This window comes from Palaemon carinicauda, chromosome 14 (genome assembly GCF_036898095.1).
Source record: "Palaemon carinicauda isolate YSFRI2023 chromosome 14, ASM3689809v2, whole genome shotgun sequence".
In the NCBI taxonomy this organism is placed as follows: domain Eukaryota; kingdom Metazoa; phylum Arthropoda; class Malacostraca; order Decapoda; family Palaemonidae; genus Palaemon; species Palaemon carinicauda.
Window position 1 is genome coordinate 21,837,038 of NC_090738.1, and position 22,746 is coordinate 21,859,783.

General features: G+C 39.3%; 1 protein-coding gene across 6 annotated transcripts in view; it reads left to right on the forward strand.

Moving 5' to 3' along the window:
- Window positions 1-1,523: 1,523 nt before the first annotated feature.
- The window catches only part of ema (C-type lectin domain containing ema), a 187,024-nt gene continuing 165,801 nt past the window's right edge, over window positions 1,524-22,746 (forward strand). For 2 of the 6 annotated variants that reach the window (XM_068386908.1, XM_068386912.1), the window contains exons 1-7: window positions 1,527-1,774; window positions 3,567-3,695; window positions 4,096-4,229; window positions 10,826-10,974; window positions 12,421-12,650; window positions 21,800-21,977; window positions 22,346-22,498. In XM_068386908.1, coding sequence (XP_068243009.1) covers window positions 1,701-1,774; window positions 3,567-3,695; window positions 4,096-4,229; window positions 10,826-10,974; window positions 12,421-12,650; window positions 21,800-21,977; window positions 22,346-22,498 — 1,047 coding nt within the window. In that variant the 5' untranslated portion in view covers window positions 1,527-1,700. Of the gene's footprint in view, window positions 1,775-3,566; window positions 3,696-4,095; window positions 4,230-10,825; window positions 10,975-12,420; window positions 12,651-21,799; window positions 21,978-22,345; window positions 22,499-22,746 lie in introns of all 6 variants that reach the window. The other 4 variants (XM_068386913.1, XM_068386910.1, XM_068386907.1 and 1 more) reach the window with 4 other exon arrangements.

A 22,746-nucleotide genomic window follows, 5' to 3' on the forward strand; every position in this document is an offset into this window, starting at 1 on the left:
CTAGAAGTCTAAGTAGCAACAGTAAGGAGTAACAAAGACGAAGAATGCCATTCCTCTAGTGAGGGAAAATCGATACTTATGAAATTTATCCATTCTGAACGACTAGATGTGCTACGTAATTTTCAAAGGAGATTTTTTTTGAAATATTGCTTACTTTTGAGATCGCATGTTATCGAATTTTATATTAAAAACATAGTATTGCGACAGACACCATAGCTACTGTAGGCTACATGCAACTATCATATATCAATACTGTTATTGATAAAAGTCTTACCTTTTTATTCATGAAAAGAATTTTAATAAAGATATAAGCAAATATATGCGCTCCTGAATTTTTCTTCCTAGGTAGCCTGGGTTATGGTAAATGAAGATAGGAATAAAGCCAGCCAAATCCCTGAAGATCAAAATCTTCTTTCCTACCGTTATCCTTACATTAAGGGGTCAGTTGCCTGATGCGGCCTGTCCAATGCCTTCTATCAGTCACCCTCTTCCACAAAACCTCTTCTATCCATATCATCCTTCACCTTATCTTGCCATCTAATTTTCGATCTCACTACCCCTGCTACAAGTTCATATAAAATTCTGTTTTTCGTTTCCAGTACACTAGAATATCTGTGGGTTTGGTATGTTATAATAAACAAATATTATGACACACAAGAACGTGCAATATGAATACAAATGTAAAATTTGTCCTATCAGATAGTGAAATTCAATTGCTTAATGAGATAAGCTGATCCGGTAGTGATAGATTATAATATAATAGTTTTGCAATGCCTGAATTATTTTTGTCGAGTATAGAGGCACAGTATAATTAAAGTCTATGACTGTTTTCCATACCAGAGATAATTTTCCATTTGATAGATTTTGGAAATTACCCTCAGATACGGTACGTTACTTTACTCTTGACATTACAAAAATGACGTGATCGTCGGTGAGACGGCTTTTACCATAGTTTGTGTTTGACAGAGATCAAAATTCTTATCAGTTAATGTCGTGAGGTACTGGGTGGACATTTAAAAGGTTGTACTTGACTTGATAGCTATCTAAAATGTCACGCATGACCAGACGGGTCATGTAGATTTATCGAAGTCTTTTCAAAATTTCCTTAATCATCATAATCCGTTTTCTGTAAATTGACCTTAACTTAAATCGAGAATGTCCTGAAGTCTAAAGTTTATCATTTCAAGTGTAAATAAGGTCTTTAAACTTATAAATTGTAATATATCGTAAGTTATATAACTTTATTAATGTTGCGTCAGTATATAAAATAGCATAATCAAGAAATTCTTGTCTTCATATAAAGGTTTTTGTACTTTTATGGATCCAGTATATACGGATGTCTATGGGCATCCTATAACCCATATCCTGTAGGATATAAAAGTTTTAGAGACGTATTATATTTATATTAATGGATAAAGTTTCCCCCCACATGATATATCTACGGGCCAGAGTTAATCTCCTGGCAGCTATGCAAATTAAAAGGCCTGATAGGACGTCAGAGGTCTTTAAACTTGGCGGTCGTTGTTAAAGGCGACCAATAAGTGTCAGTGTTGGTGATCTCCAATCAGCTGGTCTGACTCATGACGATTAAGTGGTTTGTTGACAATAGATCGTGGAGGTGTTGGAAGTCGTTCCATCCGTCTTTTTTATGATTTATTCTTCTTTGGCCTCGAATTATGGCCATAATTTAAGTTATCAGAATGCTCAAAGGAAGAGGGTGGTTCGGAGGTGGGCTATGGAAGCAAAAAAATCCTCACTCGTTGGACCATCTGCGGTGAGTACCATCAGGGATAAGGAAGGTTTCTCCTTCCGTAGGAGGAGTTTTATTAGGATTAATCTTGGCTGCTTCAACACCTGGGACAATCGGGGATGGGCACGGCGCTAATTGCGTGTTAGGACAATGATTGCATGCAATGTGTTTGTACTCGTCACTTACTGGGTTGCTATTTGAAGTTGGTGGTTGGTTAGTCCAGTGTAACAAGGACAGACTTAGCCTTGACTAATAAACCAATTGCATAATTTTAACCTATTTAAACTGAAATTTAAATTGGGCTATAACCTTGATACATTGTTTTACCATAGGACATAATTAGGTTATTCTATTGTCCCGTGCCTTTTGAAAAATACTGACAAATAGGAATTACTACTTTAAACCTGTTTTATTTCCAATGTTGAAGTTGAATGATTAAAAATTTTGTCAAATATATTTTACAATTCAAAAGTTTTTGCGGGTTATGTATGATGATGGCCATACCCCAGAAATCCCCTACTTTCAACTCCATCACTAAGAATATGGCAGTCTAGGGGTGGTTGTAGGTCCCCGTTAGTTAAGTAGGCAAGGACATGGCCTGTAGGTTTGGTTAGCTGGGGGGAGTTAGGTCAATTGGTGTTCTAGGGGTGCATGTATGATAGCGGCCACCTGTATGTATTATTATGTCTAACTTAGAATACGGCAGTGTAGGGGGGTCGTAGGGCCCATTAGGTAAGTAGGTAAGGACACAGCTTGTAGGTTAGGTAAGGGGGGAAAGTTTAGGTTAGTTGATGTCCATTTTTAATGAACGCGTGAGGAACTGGCCTCTGATATACAAATGCTCCGTGTTTTATACACGTGTTCCTGTCCGTCATTATACAGAGGCTCCATGTAGGAGTGTGGGGCAAGAAATTATTTTGTTTTCCATCATAATATATCACAGAATAAACCATTTTAAACATAATAGAATTCCTAAAACAGATTATTTATATTTAAAAACTAATAATATGTCATTGGTGGGGTGAGTTGCAGAAGAGACGTAACAGCCACCCTAATTGTTAAAGACAAGGGTTCTCAGGTTAGGTTAGGTGAGGAGCTTTGTAAGTGAGAAAGAGAAAGAGAGCTATATAAGTTTTTTTAATATCTTTTAAGTACTTTTTGCTCACAGAAAATCAAATGTTTAAACAGGAGGTCCCATTTCAAGTGTAATCCTAAAAAGGAAAGAAATAACATAAATTGTTTTTACCGGTAATTATTTTTTATTAGACAAATCAAATTTGTGTTTACGTGCCTCTACATTTAACATATAAAATACTGTATCTGGCAATTTCAGAATTCCAGTGGGAAGCTGGGTATGATGTCATTGAATCTTACACGATAGTCATCGTTCTAATTATATCAAAGCTAATGCTCCCTGATGATAACTGTAGAATCTGGGATTTTTTTTTTATGAGAAACGAAGAAAAATATAATTTGTTTGAACAGTGTAAATAGAAACAAGAATAATTTTTCTTAGGAAAAGTACCCTTAAAAATACTGTGTATGGTTCATGTAGCGCTAATGTAATCATTAAAATCGATGAAATGTTAAAATTTCTTAATTTTTAGGACTCTTGTGTCTTCCCAGAAGTTCTTCAATAATGTTTAACATTCATTTATCTCATTATTCTTAGTATTTAATATTATCGATGGTAATGTATGAGGACCAAAAATATGTGGTATTTGAATAAGCATGCTATATTTTCTAACTTATTTTAGGGAAAATATTTGGTCTGAGCAGAGATGTGAAATTTTATGTATTTTAATGATTTTTACAGGCACCTTTACAATGTGCTCAGTAGAAACCAGGTGGTGCAGGACAACAATCGGGAGCTTCTTGTTGAAACCCTGAGATCTATTGCAGAAATTCTAATTTGGGGGGACCAAAATGACTCCTCTGTGTTTGAGTAAGTACATTCCGTTGGGTTTTTTGTTAATATTTAAAGAATGATGACATTGAAATGCGAAAATCAAATTCACTCAACTTTTAAAATGTTTAAGAAATACTGAAATTCTATTAACTTTTAAAATGTTTAAGAAATACTGAAATTCTATTAACTTTTAAAATGTTTAAGAAATACTGAAATTCTATTAACTGTTTTTTGCAAATGTTTAATGTTGACATCATTTTGTGGTATGTAAAAATAGTGAATGATAGAAATTATTTTCATTTAAGAAATTCTATTACTCTACTATATTCTATAATTTAGAGTTTCCTGTCTTAACTTGATATACTGTAGATCATAATTATATAGTCGGCTTTTTGTTAGTTTTGAGATTTGTCATAATTTTATTTGTTTATTTCAGCTTCTTCTTGGAGAAGAATATGCTCGCCTTCTTTTTGCGAATTATGCGACAGAAATGTGGAAGCTACGTTTGTGTTCAACTTCTACAAACTCTAAATATCCTTTTCGAAAACATTAGGAATGAGACGTCGTTATGTAAGTACATAATGTTAAATACTAGGGCACTGATCCTTTAAAGATAATAACTTATATTGTATTTTATATTTTAGATACTGTACTGTACTCCCATGTAGTATACAGTAATGTAATTTTGTACCTGTCATTGCTATGCAATGTAAAACTGGAATAAGATGGGACCTTTTTCTTGCATTTTCTTTAGTTGTGAACATTTAATTTGAGTTGCATGATTATTTCTTTATTTGTTCTCACACAAATACAAACCATCATCCTTTAATAAGAGTATGTCCTTAACGAAGCTGGGAAGGCCGTTTAAACTTTCAATGAGATAGACATGATTACCTGTAGGGTGGTTGTTGGCCCCACCCACTTGATTGTTGAAACAACCCTCACTTTGACTTCCAGCGCCGGACAGTACAGAAGTACATACTTCTCGGCATCCCCATTTGGTTGTTTTAATCTTTTGCATCACATTTCAGATTGAATAAATGCTTTGGCAGATAGTCACATTCAAGGGATATTTTAATGGAAGAAGTAGTGAAGGATATGCAGTGTATACTGATTACTATGATTGTGTGAGAGTTTTCTGTGCAACCTGCTGGTAATCAATGTACTTGTTCCTATTAGGGGGTATGGTTGTTGCTGTTCGGTCCCTCTTGTGCATGGCCATACTTTAACAAGTTATTTAGATGTAGGACACGTGACTTTAATATAGTATTTTAAGGATGGGTGGGTAAGGACACTTAATTCTCTCAACAGAATTTATTTTGACACTAGGTTTCTTAGTTTTATTTCTTAATTAGGATTTAAAAAAATAGTAGAAAACAAGACCCGATCTCAGCGAAAGAGGGGAAAGGGAAAACACTAAAGACAGTTCATGAAAAATTCTTGATCTTGGTGTTTCACTAATAACTCACTTGGCTATGGTTCTTGTCTGACTCTCCTCTCAGCTTGGAGGCATCAATCTTTATTCAACTTTCTTAAGTGGGTGTAATCCCCCCCCTACAGGCTGTGTGGTGGTATTAGTGCCATTTGAAACTTAATTCTCAGTTTCTTTTTCTGTTTTACTGACCCAACTTTGATGAGCTAGTGGCCCCTCTCCCTCTTTCACCTCAACCTGGTGGTTAGAATGGAGGAGTTAGAACTGGTTGTGTCAAAATTTTATATGGTGCCACCCTATCAGCATTATTGCACTGCAGGGGGTGGCCGTTGGAATTGTTTATTAAGAGATCATAGGCCATTGCTCCTTGTCCCCTATACTTTTACTCGACAGATCTTTGTGACACTACAATGACTGTGACAGTGTGAACTAAGGAGTTGGCTTTCCTTAGAATTCACTGGTGCTCCGTCGGAGGAACGGTCAGCTGACGACTCAGTGTAAATGGAAGGGGGCAGTCTACCTTCTTTTTCTTTAATGTCTTTTTGACCTCAGAAAGGCACTAATGACCCATCACCTGGCTGTGCTATTGTGGCTCTCTCCCCTTGGGATTGTCATCATCGGCCTGCACAATTACCGTAGAAGACAAACTCTTAAGTTCTTCCTTCTACCCTGCCTCATTTTCATTGGTGCCTTCACTGCAACTTTTAGGGAAAACATGAAGACAGAGTTGAAGAATTTTGGGAGATCTGATCGATATTATTTGTATGTGTGTGACTCTTACCATTTTTCTCCCTGTGGGAGAGACAGTGTGCTGATCTCTTGCATGGAGAGTGATCTCATGTACTGTTGGTTGAGATGAAGGTTGCCAACCCGATCGTCTTTCTCTTTTCTTGGGGAGGAGAGAAACTGCTGTATTCCATTCTCAGAAGAGGTATTGGTATGCAGTGCTCATGCTTTGACTGTTCCTTTATCATCTTATCCTAGTGCCAAGCATTCACCTGCTGCCAGAAGACCAAAACTGCCTCAAAGAGATGTGTCAGAGGTGAAGGAGAGTCTTCAGATTGTACCAGAGTAATGTGAATCCCCCTTACTGATTTCTTCCTGCATTACAGGCATTCACCATATTGTAGCCAGTGCCCTGTCTTGTAGGAGACAGAGCACTTATACCCATGATCAGATTAAATGGCAATGCTCTTTTACCAGTCCTTCTTCTGACAGTTCCCGAGAGACAACAGGCAGTAACTTAAGTCTGCAATGTCTTGTGCTTCTTAATCTCTTCCCCCCGAGACCAGCAACGAAGAAACAATCGACTGTACCAAAATGCAGATTTATCATCCCCCTTTTTCTTGGACATTCATACAATAGTGCTTTTCAATGTTGTATTAGTAAATAGCAAATTCAATCTCATTAATTTTCACTATAGTAATCGTAATTATAGGTATGTAATATGCCCTTTATAGGGAATACTTAGAGACTTATGTGGTTCCAAGATCTCCATTCTAGTTAAACATTGCCATGACAAGTGAAAAAGATTATACAAGGTTAAGATAATTAAATTGACAAGAATCTCAACTGAAATTATTTTGTTTGTGTAGAGTTTTCACTATATTGAATATTAGATCAAGTATTGAAGTAAAAAAGTTATTACTTTCAGAATGCATGAAAATATTGAATTGCATATGCATATACAGTATAGTATCTAACTGGAACTGTGGAATGTGAAACTTTTTATTTGAATGATTACAGTTTTAGGGTTAAGAGCATGGCCTATTAGAATGATGTTGCAATATTTTACTGTACAATAATACCTTGGCATAAGAGCATAATTTTTTCCAGGATCAAGCTTGTGTGTCAAATTGCTCGTATCTCGAGTGAATTTTTCCCATATAAAATAACTGAAAAAAATTTAGTCCATTCCCACCCTCTTAAAAACACCCAAATCAATTATATAACAATAGAAAACACATGCTTTTAATTGCTATTGTAATTTACATACACTCACTAAATGATAGAAATGATTGCTGCACTGTGATTTGCAATAAAATGTGGGTTTATTATGGAGTTCTTACCTTCGAGATACGACAGCGGCTAACGGATGTGTGCTGAGGGAGGGAGGGAGGGAAGGAGAGAATTGGACGGTACCATATAGACTGAACTTAGCTTACTGAATTTTTAAAATTTTATTTCTTTTGATTTTTTAATTTTTTTTATTCTTCACTTGTCTTAGCATTCTTTTGCCTCAATTTCTCTTGCTGCAAACCTTTAAAAAAAATACCTATTCAACGAGGTTTGTTTCTGTCTCCCTTTCAAAGTGTTGAGGAAATGAGTGCAGCAAGTATCATTAAAAAGAGCCGATGCATGACCAGTAGACAATTATATGGGTCTATTCAACAAAGTCTGAAACATCCTGCCACTTAGCCAACACTTCCTTAATCTCCCTTGAAGAAAGAAATTACTTCTTTTCCACCATCTTCTCACTACTGAGCTCTTGCCACACCTCTGAATGTTGCATCATCTGGACCTCGATCAACCCCTCAGTTGTGAGCTCTTCTTGAAGCTCCTCAACAAGGTGTTTGACATCTACCTCTTCTACCTCCAGCCCCATGGACTCTCCGAGAGACACAATCTCTTCCGACACAATGGGTTCAGGGTCAGGCTGCATATTGAATCCTTTGAAATCCCTTTCAAAGCTACAGAATCTAGCCACAATATCTTCCAAGCTGAATTTAAGATTCTTAGTGTTACACCCTGCCATGTTTCACCAATAATCTTTAAACAATTCACAATGTTAAAATGGTCCTTCCAAAATTCATGAAGGTAAGGTTGGTGTTATCTGTGACATCAAAGCATTTTTTGAACAAATGCTTTTGTGCAGCTTCTTGAAATTTGAAATGACCTGTTGGTCTATGGATTGAAGTGGAGTTGTGTTGGGCAGGAGATAGAGGACCTTAATGAACTTGAAATCACCAAGAATGTCATCCTCAAGACCTGGAGGGTGGCCAAGGGCATTGTCTAAAATGAGAAGACGTTTCAATGGCAGGTTTTTCTCCATCAACTACTTCATGACTGTCAGATCAAAGGCCAGATTTACCCATTCTTTGAAGAAAGGCCTCGTAACCTATGCTTTTGAATTTGCTCGCCACATAACAAAGCTTTTTTTTCAAGATCTTGTGACTCTTGAAAGCGCATGAGTTTTCGGAGTGATACACCAGCAGTGGCTTGATCTTGTAGTCACCACTGTCATTAGCATATAAGGCTAGAGTCAGTCTGTTTTTCGTGGATTTATGGCCCGGCAGTTTCTTCTCCCTCGCTTCTGCCGTTATGAATGTCCTCTTTTGCATCTTTTTCCAAAAAAGGCCAGTTTCATCACAGTTCAAGACTGGTTGGGGATATAATCTTTGACAGCATTAAGCGAGGAAAAATGTTCGACATACTCATCCACAACTTTCACATCCGAACTCGCAGCTTACCCATGCTTCACAACCGAGTTGAGCCCAGCTTGCTTTTTAAAGTTATCAAACCAGCCACAACTAGCTTTGAACGTCTCTACTGGTGTTAATGTTCCCCCATTCTCAGCTGCTTCCCTTTCTTTCAAATATTTGTAGATTGCCCAGGGCCTTCTCACAGAGGATTTTCTCAGTCTCTCTATCTCCCGCCAGCTGCTTTTCTTTAATTCACAACAACAGAAGCATCTCCATCTCTTCATTTATATCAGTCTAAAACTTAGACATGGTAGTTAGGCCTTTAGAAGGCTGTGTTCTCTTAATAGCATCCTTCTGTTTGAGGATGTTAAGTACAGTATTGTCGATGTACTGTACTCCTCTGGTAATGGTGCGCCAGTTCACTCATACGGACACCATGCTGGTTTTTTTCGATAATGTCACACTTCCCCTCTATTGTCATCATGCACTTTTTCTTCGCACTTTCAATGTTTCCACTCACTTTCATGTGACCTTTCACTTATTAGGATAATTATCTGTAAATATACTGTACAGTACGTTAAAATCACGTAAATAACGCAAACAACATTGGAGATGCTCGGATATGCAAACAGAAGTTGGAGATGATGCAAAATAAATGAGTGATGCAGGCTTCGAGAGCTCCCAAGTGCTTGGCCACCTAGCATTCCCATCTGTAAGCGTGTTCGTATCTCCATGTAAAAATTTCCTCAGTGGCTTGCTCGTATGTTGGAGTCCTCTTATGTCAAGGCATTACTGAACTGTATTTAGAAATAGAATAACTGCGTGGTTTACAGCAGTCAATGAGAACAGGAAAACATTTGATTGTTGAAGATCTTTAGTAACGTTGTCGTAATAACTGCCTTGATCCTACCCGAACACATAAGTCTTTTCAGCCTGAAGCTCTTTTTAGAACCCATTGACTTTCAGCATTACAAGTTGGATGTCATGTATGACATTGAAGGTTTTGATTTCTTATAATGTATCTGAAGCTGTAAAATAGGAAAATGCAGCTTCCAGGACCTAAAGTTAAACAAAATGTATTGATAGAGTGTAGGCAGATAAATTTTCACTGACCAACATCTATTTAGAGTACCTCTTAACTGCATTGGTTTTGACCATGAACTGTGTAACTGATTGCTTAAATAGTCCTAGCAATAATATTGATAGAATAATGAGAAATATTCTGAAGATAACCTTTTGCATAGAACTCTGCTCTAGTCTTTTTGTATCTTTGTAAAGAAGTTTATTGATATTTTTTGTCCAAGGGCATGTCCCAAGAGGTACGAACCTTTCTTCTAAACCAAAAACAATGGACAAAATTGAATTCTCTCCCTGCAGGAACGCATCTTTAGAGTACTGTGGTCATTGATGTTGATATGTAATATCTCACTGATTTTTCTTGTACGACCCAAGATTACTGACGTGGTTAGTGTGGGCTGACCTGTTTAGGTTTTTTAATAGTAGGATGCTAAGTTGTCTTGAGAGGAGAAACAGACCAGTTTTTGGCTATTAATTTCAGCTTTGTGACTGAACCTCAAATCATCGTATTAGTAATGACACCAGTTGCTGAATAGAATGCGGTTTTGATTTTGATTATGGAAATAGTTGAGCCTGCTTTTTCAAAATGAAGATCATATTGTTGCAGTATATTTTAGTTTGGGAACTGGCTAACAGCAATCAACTTCAGTCACTTTTTATGTTACATGGATAAATATCCTGAAACCCACGAGACTAGAGTTACATAATTCCTACCGTGTTTGGCTTTTTGTCATTATTGTTACACATGAACCAGGTAAACAAATTGTTACTTAACCTGTAAGCTTGGAGTTTGTTGTTTATTATACCAACATTGATTTTGACTTAGTTTTATAAGTGATCTTGGGTATATTACTGTATATTATGGCAGTCTATGCAATAATAAAGTGCTATCATCTTTTACAAAGAATGTCATATTTGTTTTTTAATTGTTGAGTACTTATGATCTGACTATGTTCTGATGATTTTTCATTTTGTTGCTATTAAAATTGAATAGTATGCTTTTTAATTGACATGTATACAGTATCTTATGTAAACAAGAGAGACTAAATATATTGTTTTCTGAATAATGTAGTTGATTTCATATTTTCAGTACAGTGTACAAGTTCTGAAATTTAGTTTTATCCAGAGTGTGGATATTTTAATCACAGTGTAAATGGAACACTTTCCAAATTTTTAAACCAGAATTAGAGTCTTGTAGAATTTTTTTTTTCTACAATACTTATATTTTATTTCAGATTACCTCCTCTCAAATAATCATGTCAATTCTATCATTGTACATAAGTTTGACTTCAGCGATGAGGAGGTGATGGCGTATTACATATCATTCTTGAAGACCCTTTCCTTAAAGCTCAACATCCATACTATTCACTTCTTTTATAATGAGGTACAGTATATATATGGTTATTTACCCTTACTGAAATTAAAAATATTTATGAGATTGAGTTGCTGGTTCATGATACATTAAAGTGTCTGTACCTGCATAAAATATATTTAGATGTAATGCATGTACAGTACTGCTCTACAGTAACTAATATTGTGCATGGACTTCACTTTTTTTTGTGTATTATTATTATTATTATTATAATTATTATTATTATTATTATTATTATTATTATTATTATCCAAACTACAACCCTAGTTGGAAAAGCAGGGTGCTATAAGCCCAGGGGCTCCAACAGGGAAAATAGCCCAGTGAGGAAAGAAAACAAGGAGAAATAGAATATTTTAAGGATAGTAACAACATTAGAATAAATATCTCCTATGTAAACTATAAAAACTTGAACAAAACAAGAGTAAGAGAAATAAGGTGGAATAGGGTGCCCGAGTGTACCCTCGAGCAAGAGAAATCTAACCTAAGACAGTGAAGACATCGTACAAAGGCTGTGGCACTACCGAAGACTAGAGAACAATGGTTTGATTTTGGAGTCTCCTTCTCTTAGAAGAGCTGCTTACCATAGCTACAGTCTCTCTTCTACCCTTACCATGAGGAAAGTTGCCACTGAGCAATTACATTGTAGTAGTTAACCCCTTGGATGAAGAAGGATTGTTTGGTACTCTCGGTGTTGTCAGGTTTATGAAGACAAAAGAGAATCTGTAAAGAATAGGCTAGACTATCAGGTGTATAAGTCGGCAAAGGGAAAGTGAACCATAACCATTCTGGCTGGAATAATTTACTATGACCATACCAGTGTAAATTATTGTGAGTTATGTTTAACTGGCAATAACATTTAATAATTAATAGCTAATTATTTTTTACATACAAATCCAAGAATGGAAAATAGGCTTTTATCTTCTGATGTCTTGAACAGAAAAAGCTCAATAGTTAGAAGTGACTTTACACTTTTGCATCTCCAACCCATCAGAGTTAACAGTGATATAACTGGTACTTTTTTATGATTGATGAATTTTTATGGATAAATTAATTTATGAAACATTTAAATGCATCCTTTATCATTAGTTTGAATATTTATTTGTGTGAGAGGTTGAGGGATTATAAGCCTAAACTTCCATTCAGTTCTGTAAGGATAGAGGTCATTCAGTCATTTAGGCGAGACATTTTAGCTTAATACCTTGGAATAACTGGAACTTAAAATGTAATTGTCTTCTGTTATTTGATTGTGGGTTAACAACCCCTTCATCGTACACTTAATACAGAAAAGTAATTTTTGGCCATCCTTTTCCTGTCTTCAAGACTTCAGAACATGTCTTGGAGAATTTTTAATTGTAAATGAATCTTATTGATATACAGTATATTATCTTGTATACCAATACTGTACTCTGTGCCTTTGTTGTTTAATCACTTATCCTATTTTTAAAAATTTCTTTGCAGCACACAAATGATTTCCCACTATATACAGAGGCCATCAAATTCTTCAATCATCCAGAGAGCATGGTTCGCATTGCAGTGAGAACTCTCTCTCTGAATGTTTACAGAGTTGGAGATCAGTCAATGTTGCAGTTCATTTGTGACCGTACTGCGGCGCCTTACTTTTCAAACCTTGTATGGTTTATAGGGAACCATATATTAGAAGTGGACAATTGTGTGAGAGGTGATGTTGAGTGAGTATCAATAGTTTCTTTTATTTTTCTATATACTTTTTCATCTGTTAGATAGTGTTTTTTTCCCTTGTTAAACAAATTGGAAAAAAAACTATGGTTGTTTCATAGTTGTGCTCTGTTATTTGATTGTCTGATATGATTTTTATTCCCATAATATGTTCAAGTCATGTATGATTGTTAAAACTGGAATTTTTATTATCTGGATGCATTCTAATGACCTCTAAGAATATTGTTTTAAACTGCATATTTCTTAAGTAAGAAGGAATAGTTCTCTTAGGAGAGAGGCTTATTTGTAATACATGATTTATAAACCTTATGAGTTGGTGTTACATGTCAGCTTTATTATTATTATTGGCATTATTACTACTACTACTACTACTACTACTACTACTACTACTACTACTACTACTACTACTACTACTACTTACTAAGCTAAAACCCTATTTGGAAAAGCAGAATGCTATCAGCCCAGGGGCTCCAACAGGGTAAATAGCCCAGTGAGGAAAGGAAACAAGGAAAAATAAAATATCTTAAGAAGAGTAACAATATTAAAATAGATATCTCCCATATAAACTATAAGAACATTAACAAAACAAGAGGAAGAGAAATAGGATAGAAGTGTGTGCCGGAATGTACCCTCAAGCAAGAGAACTCTAACCCAAGACAGTGGAAGACCATGGTACAGAGTCTATGGAACTACCAAAGACTAGAGAACAATGGTTTGATATTGGAGTGACCTTCTCCTAGAAGAGCTGCTTACCATAGCTAAAGAGTCTCTTCTACCCTTATCAGGAGGAAAGAGGCCACTGAATAATTACAGGGCAGTAGTTAACCCCTTGAGAGAAGAAGAATTGTTTGGTAATCTCAGTGTTGTCAGGTGTATGAGGACAGGAGAATATGTAAAGAATACACCAGACTATTTGGTGTATATACGAGTAGGCAAAGGGAAAATAAACCATTACCAGAGAGAAGGATCCAATGTAGTACTGTCTGGCCAGTCTGAAGACCCCATAATTCTAGTGGTAGTATCTATTTATCCAACAATCAGTAAGAATTAATGTCTCCTGCTTTCCAATCTCTCATGTTAGCCATGAAACAGTTTTTGGATGGCTGCGTGGAGTGAATTTGAAAATGAACTTTGATTAATTATATTGTGAAATAAATTGAAGTACAGTACTGTTCAATTGTATTCAAGTGCTTGAAGTCTTGCGAACATCTTTTTTCCCCTGTTGGAGCCCTTGGGTTTATGGGATCTTGCTTTTCCAAGTAGGGTTGTAGCTTAGCTAGTAATAATAATAATGAGACATACATTAATCTAGCAACCTTCTTCCTTTCCTGTGGTCACCAGAACAAGTTTCATTTCATAAAAATGAAGAGCTTTAGCCTCATCAAACTCTTTGGGGAGGAGTAAAGTTATGAATCGGCTTTATTGCAAATTTTGTTTTGCTGTTTGATATTCTTAGTAAATTCAGAAGAGGTGTCTTTATATTTTTAAATATTTAACTTAGCCGGTGAATATATAATCGCTGCAACTCAGCGGCTCGACAGAAAACACACTAAAAAAAAACTCGCGAGCGATCGCTATGAAGGTCGCGGGTGTGCCCACCAGCGCCAACTGTCGGCCAGATACCACTCTTGCATGTAAACAAACCCTTCAATTCTTCTCTTTCGACGTATTCATACTCGCTGTAGAACCTGGAGTTTTCTCAACATATTTGGTGAAGTACTTCATTTTGGTTTGAGCTTTCGCAGTGCAGGTGTTTTTCCTCAACATAACCTCTTGAACTCTTTATTGAATCAGATTATTTGTTGATGACTTGGATTGTTTTTGGAATTTTCTTTGACTAATTCAAAATGGCTGACCCTTCTCAAGTACCTAGATTTCGAAAGTGTAATGCTAGGGACTGTAATAGGCGTCTTCCAAAGGCTTCTCTCGACCCACATACTGTTTGTTCCAATTGTCGGGGTAAAACCTGTCAATTGGGAGATCGGTGTGAGGAATGCGTGGGCCTTTCGGAATTCGATTGGCTCGAATACGATAAATATGCACGTAGACTAGAGAGAGATAGGGTAAGGAGGAGTTCATCTAGGTCTGTAGATTTTTCCTCTCCACATGCCCCTGAACCTAATCCTTCCCCTGTAGTGGTTGTTCCTAACCCCCCTTCTAGCACTCAGGAACCGTCTATGCAAGACATGTTACGTGCTATTCATGCATTGGGGGAAAGAGTTGAAGCGTTAGCAACTGATCGTAATCAACTCATGGCTGACGTGAAGGAACTTAAGTGTCATAGTGCCACGGCGGAAAGTGGGAAAGTGATTAGTGCGCAAAGTGTTGTGAACAGTGTTGCGACCGAGGGTTCGTCTGTTCGTGCCTGTCGTTCACCTAGTCCGGGACCTCTTGCAAGCTCCCAAGCCCAGGGGAGAAGTAATGTCGTACGACTTATGGGTTCGAGAGGCCTTGATCAGCGAACAGACGTTCCCTCTATGGTATCAGGCGTATCTCACCAAGATCGCCCCTACCATAAGACGAGAGAGCCCATTTTTTCCTCGTCTTCCGAAGGCTTTTCACGCAAGAAACCGTGGAGCAAGGTTTCTAGGCCTCTTAAACGGAAGTCGGTCCCTTCAGGACAGGTCCAACGTCCTGGATGTAGTCATTGGGACAGTTCGGACCCGTTGCAGTCATCGGATGACTGCTCGCCGCCTAAGCAAGGCAAAGTTGTGCCGTCTCAGACGCTAACCCCGTCGGTTACCGCACCCATTCCCGTGGACCCAAAATGGGTTATACTGTAGGACATGCAGTCTAAGCTTGCGTCCCTTATGGAAGACTACAATGCCGATAAGGTTTCCGTTGAGCCTAGCCGTTTATCTCATCAAGATCCTGGCCTTCAGCCACCCAAATGTTCATTTGTGCGTCCTGTTGACGCTGGTGTAGCCAAGTCACGTCAAGCAGTTGGGGTAGAACCACACTCGATGCGATCTCGTGTGGATTTTCAGCCGCATTTGGACGTTAGGCAACTTGCTGATGCGCCTGGTGACGTTCAGGACGTTCGCCAACCATCGGAGTTGACTTGTTTTGACGCTGAGCGTCAACTTCCGCAACCTAGAGTTGTTTTGACTGCTCAGACTAGGCGGTCTAAGCAGTCTCGGGTGGACGCTGTGCGTCCTCACGCACCTGTTGTTGTTGACAGTTCCCAGACTGTCAAGCAGTTACAGGACGCTGCGTCCTGGTCCGCCACTTATGCACCAGTGCGGGCGGACGCTGCGTGTCAAGCATTGCCAACCCCTTTGCTTGTTTCTCATCAGTTGTCAGATGAGGAACTTTCGGATGAGGACGTTGCTGACCCTCAGCCTGAGGATCATCCTTCAGATATTGATGAACCAAGAGCAGTTCCGCCATCTATGGACTTTAAGAAAGTCAAGCTCATTTTTAAAGAGTTGTTTCCCGAACACTTTGTCTCTGTGGCTCCTCGTTCGCCGCCGTCTGAGTTTGTTTTAGGCGTACCTGCTGACATGCCAGCCTTTACAAAACTTGTACTCTCTCGCTCGTCCAAGAGAGCTTTACGGCTTTTAGGCGATTGGTTGGAAACCAAGAGGAGTTTAGGGAAGACGGCCTTTGCCTTCCCCCCATCTAAACTCTCGTCTAGATCGAGCGTCTGGTATGCCACGGGAGGTTCTCGGCTTGGGAGTCCCTGCCTCTGCCCAGGGCGACTTCTCAAGCCTTGTAGACTCTCCCCGCCGCCTAGCCATGAGACGCTCGAAGATTAGTTGGTCATCCTCGGACCTTGAAATTTTTAGAGCTTTTGAAGTTTTCAACTTCCTTGACTGGTGTTTGGGAGCCTTGAGTAGGAAAATCTCATCGGCTGATAGAGATGTCTCCTTACTCATTATGTCCTGCATGGATAAAGCCATCCACGATGGATCCAATGAGCTCTCCTCCTCGTTTACTTCAGGAGTCCTTAAGAAGCGAGAGTCTCTTTGCTCTTTTCTGTCGGCAGGAGTTACTCCCTGTCAAAGATCTGAGCTACTCTTTGCCCCCTTATCGAAGTTTTTGTTCCCTGAACTTTTGGTTAAGGACATAGCTTTGTCACTCGTGCAGAAGGACACCCATGACTTGGTAGCGTCCTCTGCTCGCAAAGGGACTCCTTCGACTTCCTTTTCTGCTAGACCAAGGATAGACACTCCAGCGTCCAGGTTTATTCCGCCCTTTCGTGGCAGAGCTCCCAGTAGGGGAAGTACTCGTGCCGAAGGAAAGAGAGGAAAGAGGAAAGGAGCCAAGTCCTCACGTGGCAGAGTCTGACTGCCCGCAGCTTCAGACAGCAGTAGGTGCCAGACTCAAGAACTTCTGGCGAGCCTGGGAGAAGAGAGGCGCAGACCAACAGTCTGTGAGGTTGCTCAGAGAGGGGTACAAAATTCCATTTGTACACAAACCTCCTCTAGCGACTTCCCCCATCGATCTCTCTCCCAATTACCGAGAGGAATCAAAGAGACAAGCCCTGAAACTAGAAGTGTCTCTTTTGCTAGAGAAGGGAGCGGTGGTCAAAGTCTCGGACCTTCAATCACCGGGGTTTTACAACCGTCTCTTCCTAGTACCGAAGAAGACAGGAGGTTGGAGACCGGTGCTAGACGTGAGTGCTCTGAACGTCTTTGTCACGAAGACAAAGTTCACCATGGAGACCACGAAATCAGTCTTAGCAGCGGTCAGAAAGGGAGACTGGATGGTCTCTCTCGACCTAAGAGACGCATACTTCCACATCCCCATTCACTCAGATTCCCAACCTTTTCTGAGGTTTGTTTTCGACAATGTGGTGTACCAGTTTCGGGCCCTGTGCTTTGGCCTAAGTCCTGCTCCTCTCGTGTTTACGAGGCTTATGAGGAATGTGGCAAAATTCCTCCATTTATCGGGGATCCGAGCCTCCCTTTACTTGGACGACTGGCTTCTCAGAGCCTCGTCCAGTCATCGCTGTCTGAAGGATCTCAATTGGACATTGGATCTGACCAAGGAATTGGGACTTTTGGTCAACATGGAAAAGTCACAGCTGATTCCATCCCAAACTATACTGTATTTAGGGATGGAGATTCGCAGTCCAGTTTTTCGGGCTTTTCCGTCTGCCCCCCGAATAGATCAAGCCCTGCTCGTAATCCAAAGGATGTTGAAGAGAGAACGTTGCTCAGTCAGGAATTGGATGAGTCTAGTAGGAACTCTATCATCCCTGGAGCAGTTTGTCTCGCTAGGAAGGCTACACCTCCGACCTCTCCAGTTCCATCTAGCTTTTCACTGGAAAAAGGACAAGACGCTAGAGGCGGTCTCAATCCCGATTTCCGAAACAGTAAAGACATGCCTGAATTGGTGGAAAGACAATATTAGTCTAAGAGAGGGACTTCCCCTAGCAGTTCAGAAACCAAACCACGTTCTATTCTCAGACGCATCGGATTTGGGTTGGGGTGCGACCCTGGACGGTCGGGAATGCTCAGGTCTGTGGACCTCAAGTCAGAGGAGCATGCACATCAACGGCAAGGAGCTTTTGGCAGTCCACCTGGCCTTGTTGAACTTCGAGAGTCTCCTTCGAAACAAAGTGGTGGAGATCAACTCGGACAATACCACAGCCTTGGCTTACATTTCCAAGCAAGGAGGCACCCACTCCCTGACACTGTACGAGATCGCAAGGGACCTGCTCATTTGGTCAAGAGATCGAGGCATCTCCCTGGTAACGAGGTTTATCCAGGGCGACTTGAACGTCTTAGCAGATTGCCTCAGTCGGAGGGGTCAGGTAATTCCTACAGAATAGACCCTCCACAAGGATGTGTGCAAGAGGCTTTGGGCGACTTGGGGTCAACCCACCATAGACCTCTTTGCAACCTCGATGACCAAGAGGCTTCCAATCTATTGCTCTCCAGTCCCAGACCCAGCAGCAATACATATAGACGCTTTTCTCCTAGATTGGTCTCACCTAGACCTATATGCATTCCCACCATTCAAGATTGTCAACAAGGTACTGCAGAAATTCGCCTCTCACGAAGGGACAAGGTTGACGTTAGTTGCTCCCCTCTGGCCCGCGAGAGAATGGTTCACCGAGGTACTTCGATGGCTGGTAGACTTTCCAAGAAGTCTTCCTCTAAGAGTAGACCTGTTACGTCAGCCCCACGTAAAGAAGGTACACCAAGGCCTCCACGCTCTTCGTCTGACTGCCTTCAGACTATCAAAAGACTCTCTAGAGCTAGAGGCTTTTCGAAGGAGGCAGCCAGTGCGATTGCAAGAGCGAGGAGAGCTTCTACCATTAGAGTTTACCAATCGAAGTGGGAAATCTTCCGAGACTGGTGCAAGTCAGTATCTGTATCCTCGTCCGGTACCTCTGTAGCCCAAATCGCTGATTTTCTCTTATACCTGAGAAGGGTTCGCTCCCTTTCAGCTCCCACGATCAAGGGCTACAGGAGCATGTTGGCTTCGGTCTTCCGGCATAGAGGCTTAGATCTTTCCAACAATAAAGATCTACAAGATCTCCTTAAGTCTTTTGAGACCTCTAAGGAACATCGTTTGGCTACTCCTGGATGGAACTTAGACGTGGTCCTAAGGTTCCTCATGTCAGACAGGTTTGAGCCTTTACATTCAGCCTCCCTGAAGGATCTCACTCTTAAGACTCTTTTCCTGGTGTGCTTGGCCTCGGCTAAAAGAGTCGGTGAGCTTCATGCCTTCAGCAAGAACATCGGTTTTTCGACAGAAAAAGCCACTTGTTCTCTTCAACTTGGTTTCCTGGCCAAGAATGAACTGCCTTCTCGTCCTTGGCCTAAATCTTTTGATATTCCTAGCTTATCAGAGATCGTAGGCAACGAACTAGAGAGAGTATTATGTCCCGTTAGAGCTCTTAAGTTCTATTTAGCTCGTACTAAGCCTTTACGAGGTAAATCTGAAGCGTTATGGTGTTCGGTTAAGAAACCATCCTTACCTATGTCAAAGAATGCTTTGTCATATTTTATCAGATTTTTAATACGAGAAGCCCATTCCCACTTGAGTGAATAAGACCGATCTTTGCTTAAGGTTAAGACGCACGAGATTAGAGTTATAGCAACCTCCGTGGCCTTCAAGCAAAATAGATCTCTGCAAAGTATCATGGACGCGACCTTTTGGAGAAGCAAGTCAGTGTTCGCGTCATTTTACTTGAAAGATGTCCAGACTCTTTACGAGGACTGCTACACACTGGGTCCATTCGTAGCAGCGAGTGCAGTAGTGGGTGAGGGTTCTACCACTACACTTCCCTAATTCCAATATCCTTTTAATCTGTCTCTTGAAATGTTTTTAATATTGTTTTATGGGTTGTTCGGAAGGCTAAGAAGCCTTTCGCATCCTGGTTGATTTGGCGGGTGGTCAAAGTCATTTCTTGAGAGCGCCCAGATTAGGGGTTTTGATGAGGTCCTGTTGTATGGGTTGCAGCCCTTGATACTTCAGCTCCTGGGAGTCTTTCAGCATCCTAAGAGGATCGCTGGGCTCCGTGAGGAAGACAGACTTACAAGGCAGAGTAATCGTCTAAGTCAACTTCCTTACCAGGTACCTATATATTTTGGTTTTGTTATATTGATAACTGTCAAAAAAACTCTTAGCTTATACGCTGTAAACTTAATTAACTCTGGTATCTATATTATATATTCACCGGCTAAGTTAAATATTTAAAAATGATATATTAATTATAAAATAAATTTTTGAATATACTTACCCGGTGAATATATAAATTAAAGACCCTCCCTTCCTCCCCAATAGAGACGCAGCGGGACGAGAAGAATTGAAGGGTTTGTTTACATGCAAGAGTGGTATCTGGCCGACAGTTGGCGCTGGTGGGCACACCCGCGACCTTCATAGCGATCGCTCGCGAGTTTTTTTTTAGTGTGTTTTCTGTCGAGCCGCTGAGTTGCAGCTATTATATATTCACCGGGAAAGTATATTCAAAAATTTATTTTATAATTAAAATATCATTTTAATCAAAAGAGGATGAGATCACTTGGATTGTATCCAATTCTCTCTCACCGGTTTTACCTTTTTTTCAAGGTTTCATAACATTTTTCTATTCTTATGTGATAAATGATTTAGAAGATAGGCCGTCTATTTTTCCATTTGACCTCAAAATGTTTGTATGTGTTGTCATATGATAGATAGGATACTTGCATGTCATTTTCATCATTTTTCAATCTATCAAGCAGTGATATTCCCATAATCTAAAGTTACTAATGTGACCTACAGTAATTAGGGACTTGATGTCTTGCTGTAGGAGAGTGCTTATTTGTGTTTGACTGGCCTTGTTTTGTTTATAATTTCATATGAAATAATGGAAACTGCACAACCACTGCAAAAGTATTTTGGAGGCTATATGTATCATAATAAAGGTATATTAATTGGAAATAAATCTCCATAAGGCCTTACATTTTATAGATTTATTAAGAAGTGTGGAGATAGGGTTAGGAACGAAGTGGTGAGAGTGAGAACGGGTATAAGAAATGAGTTAGTAGCTAGAGTGGATATGAATGTGTTGAGGTGGTTTGGCCATGTTGAGAGAATGGGAAATGGCTGTCTGCTAAAGAAGGTGATGAATGCAAGAGTTGATAGGAGAAGTACAAGAGGAAGGCCAAGGTTTGGGTGGATGGATGGAGTGAAGGAAGCTCTGGGTTATAGGAGGATAGATGTGAGAGAGGCAAGAGAGCGTGCTAAAAATAGGAATGAATGGCGAGCGATTGTGACGCAGTTCCGGTAGGCCCTGCTGCTTCCTCCGATGCCTTAGATAACCGGGGAGGTAGCAGCAGTAGGGGATTCAGCATTATGAAGCTTCATCTGTGGTGGATAACGGGAGAGGGTGGGCTGTGGCACCTTAGCAGTACCACCTGAACTCAGTTGAGTCCCTTGTTAGGCTGGGAGGAACGTAGAGAGTAGAGGTCCCCTTTTTTGTTTTTGTTTCAAAATTGGGGGAAGTGCCTTGGTATATGTATGTATGTATGTATGTATTAAGAAGTGTAGGTTAGTTGTATAGGGTGCACTCTTATTCTTGATTGTAACATTAGTCAATGATAGTAAAAGCTATCTTCCCGCATTTCTGGCAAACTTGCTCAGCAAATTTATTTTTTATTCTTTGATTGACAGTATTAATTACAAGGAATTTTATCATTTACAGCCATAACAGCAGGGGCCGTCTTGCAGACTTAGTAGCAGAACACTTGGATCACCTTCACTACCTTAATGACATTTTAAAACTAGGAATAACGACACTTAATGAGGTTTTAGCAGATCATCTTCTCAATCGATTACTTGTTCCTCTTCTAGTGTATTCATTGAATCCGCAGATTGAAAAGGTAAGAAAACGGTTTCTCTCCCTGCTGACATGCTACAAAGAAATATAATAAATTATTGAACAGAGTTTAAGTCTAAGGAATTTAGTCATAAGTGTAATTAAAAAAGAAAATGGGTATCAGTCTTATGTGGTGAGAAAGTAGAATTTTTTAATTGCCAGCATACACACTCATAGAGCTAAAATTACTAAGCCAAAACTGTGATATAAAATCTTGAGAAAAAAATATTAATTACTTGTGGACCTTAGTATTGCACCAGCCTTTTGATTGGTGAAAGTAATAAGATATTAATAAATTTAGTCTTTTGATAAGTGTAAATGATAGTGCTGAGTTGGGATATGTGATATGCTTTAACATATTCTTTCTTTCAGGATGAAAGACCGAGAGTGAGCAGCGTAGTTTCTCTCTTCCTGCTGGCTCAGGTGTTTCTGATACTTTCACATGTGCCTCTTGTTAGGGCACTAGCCAAAATTATCTTCCATGCCGATAATTCAATATTTTCTGAAGATACTATAATTCTCCAGGTAGGTTTAGTTTTATTTTTTTTTTATCATCTTACTGCACCTATTTTCAATCATGGAAGTAATTATGTTCCTGACAAAAACAAAGATGCATATCCATATCTCAAGCAGTTTTGTTGCTTTCTGGTGGCTTCATTGTTGCTTGATATAGTTATGTGTTTAGTTTTGTCTTTAATAGGCTTGTTGGTTTTTAATTAAAAATATTGAAAAAACAATATTTACTGTTTCGGTTACTTAGTATTGGCCAGAAA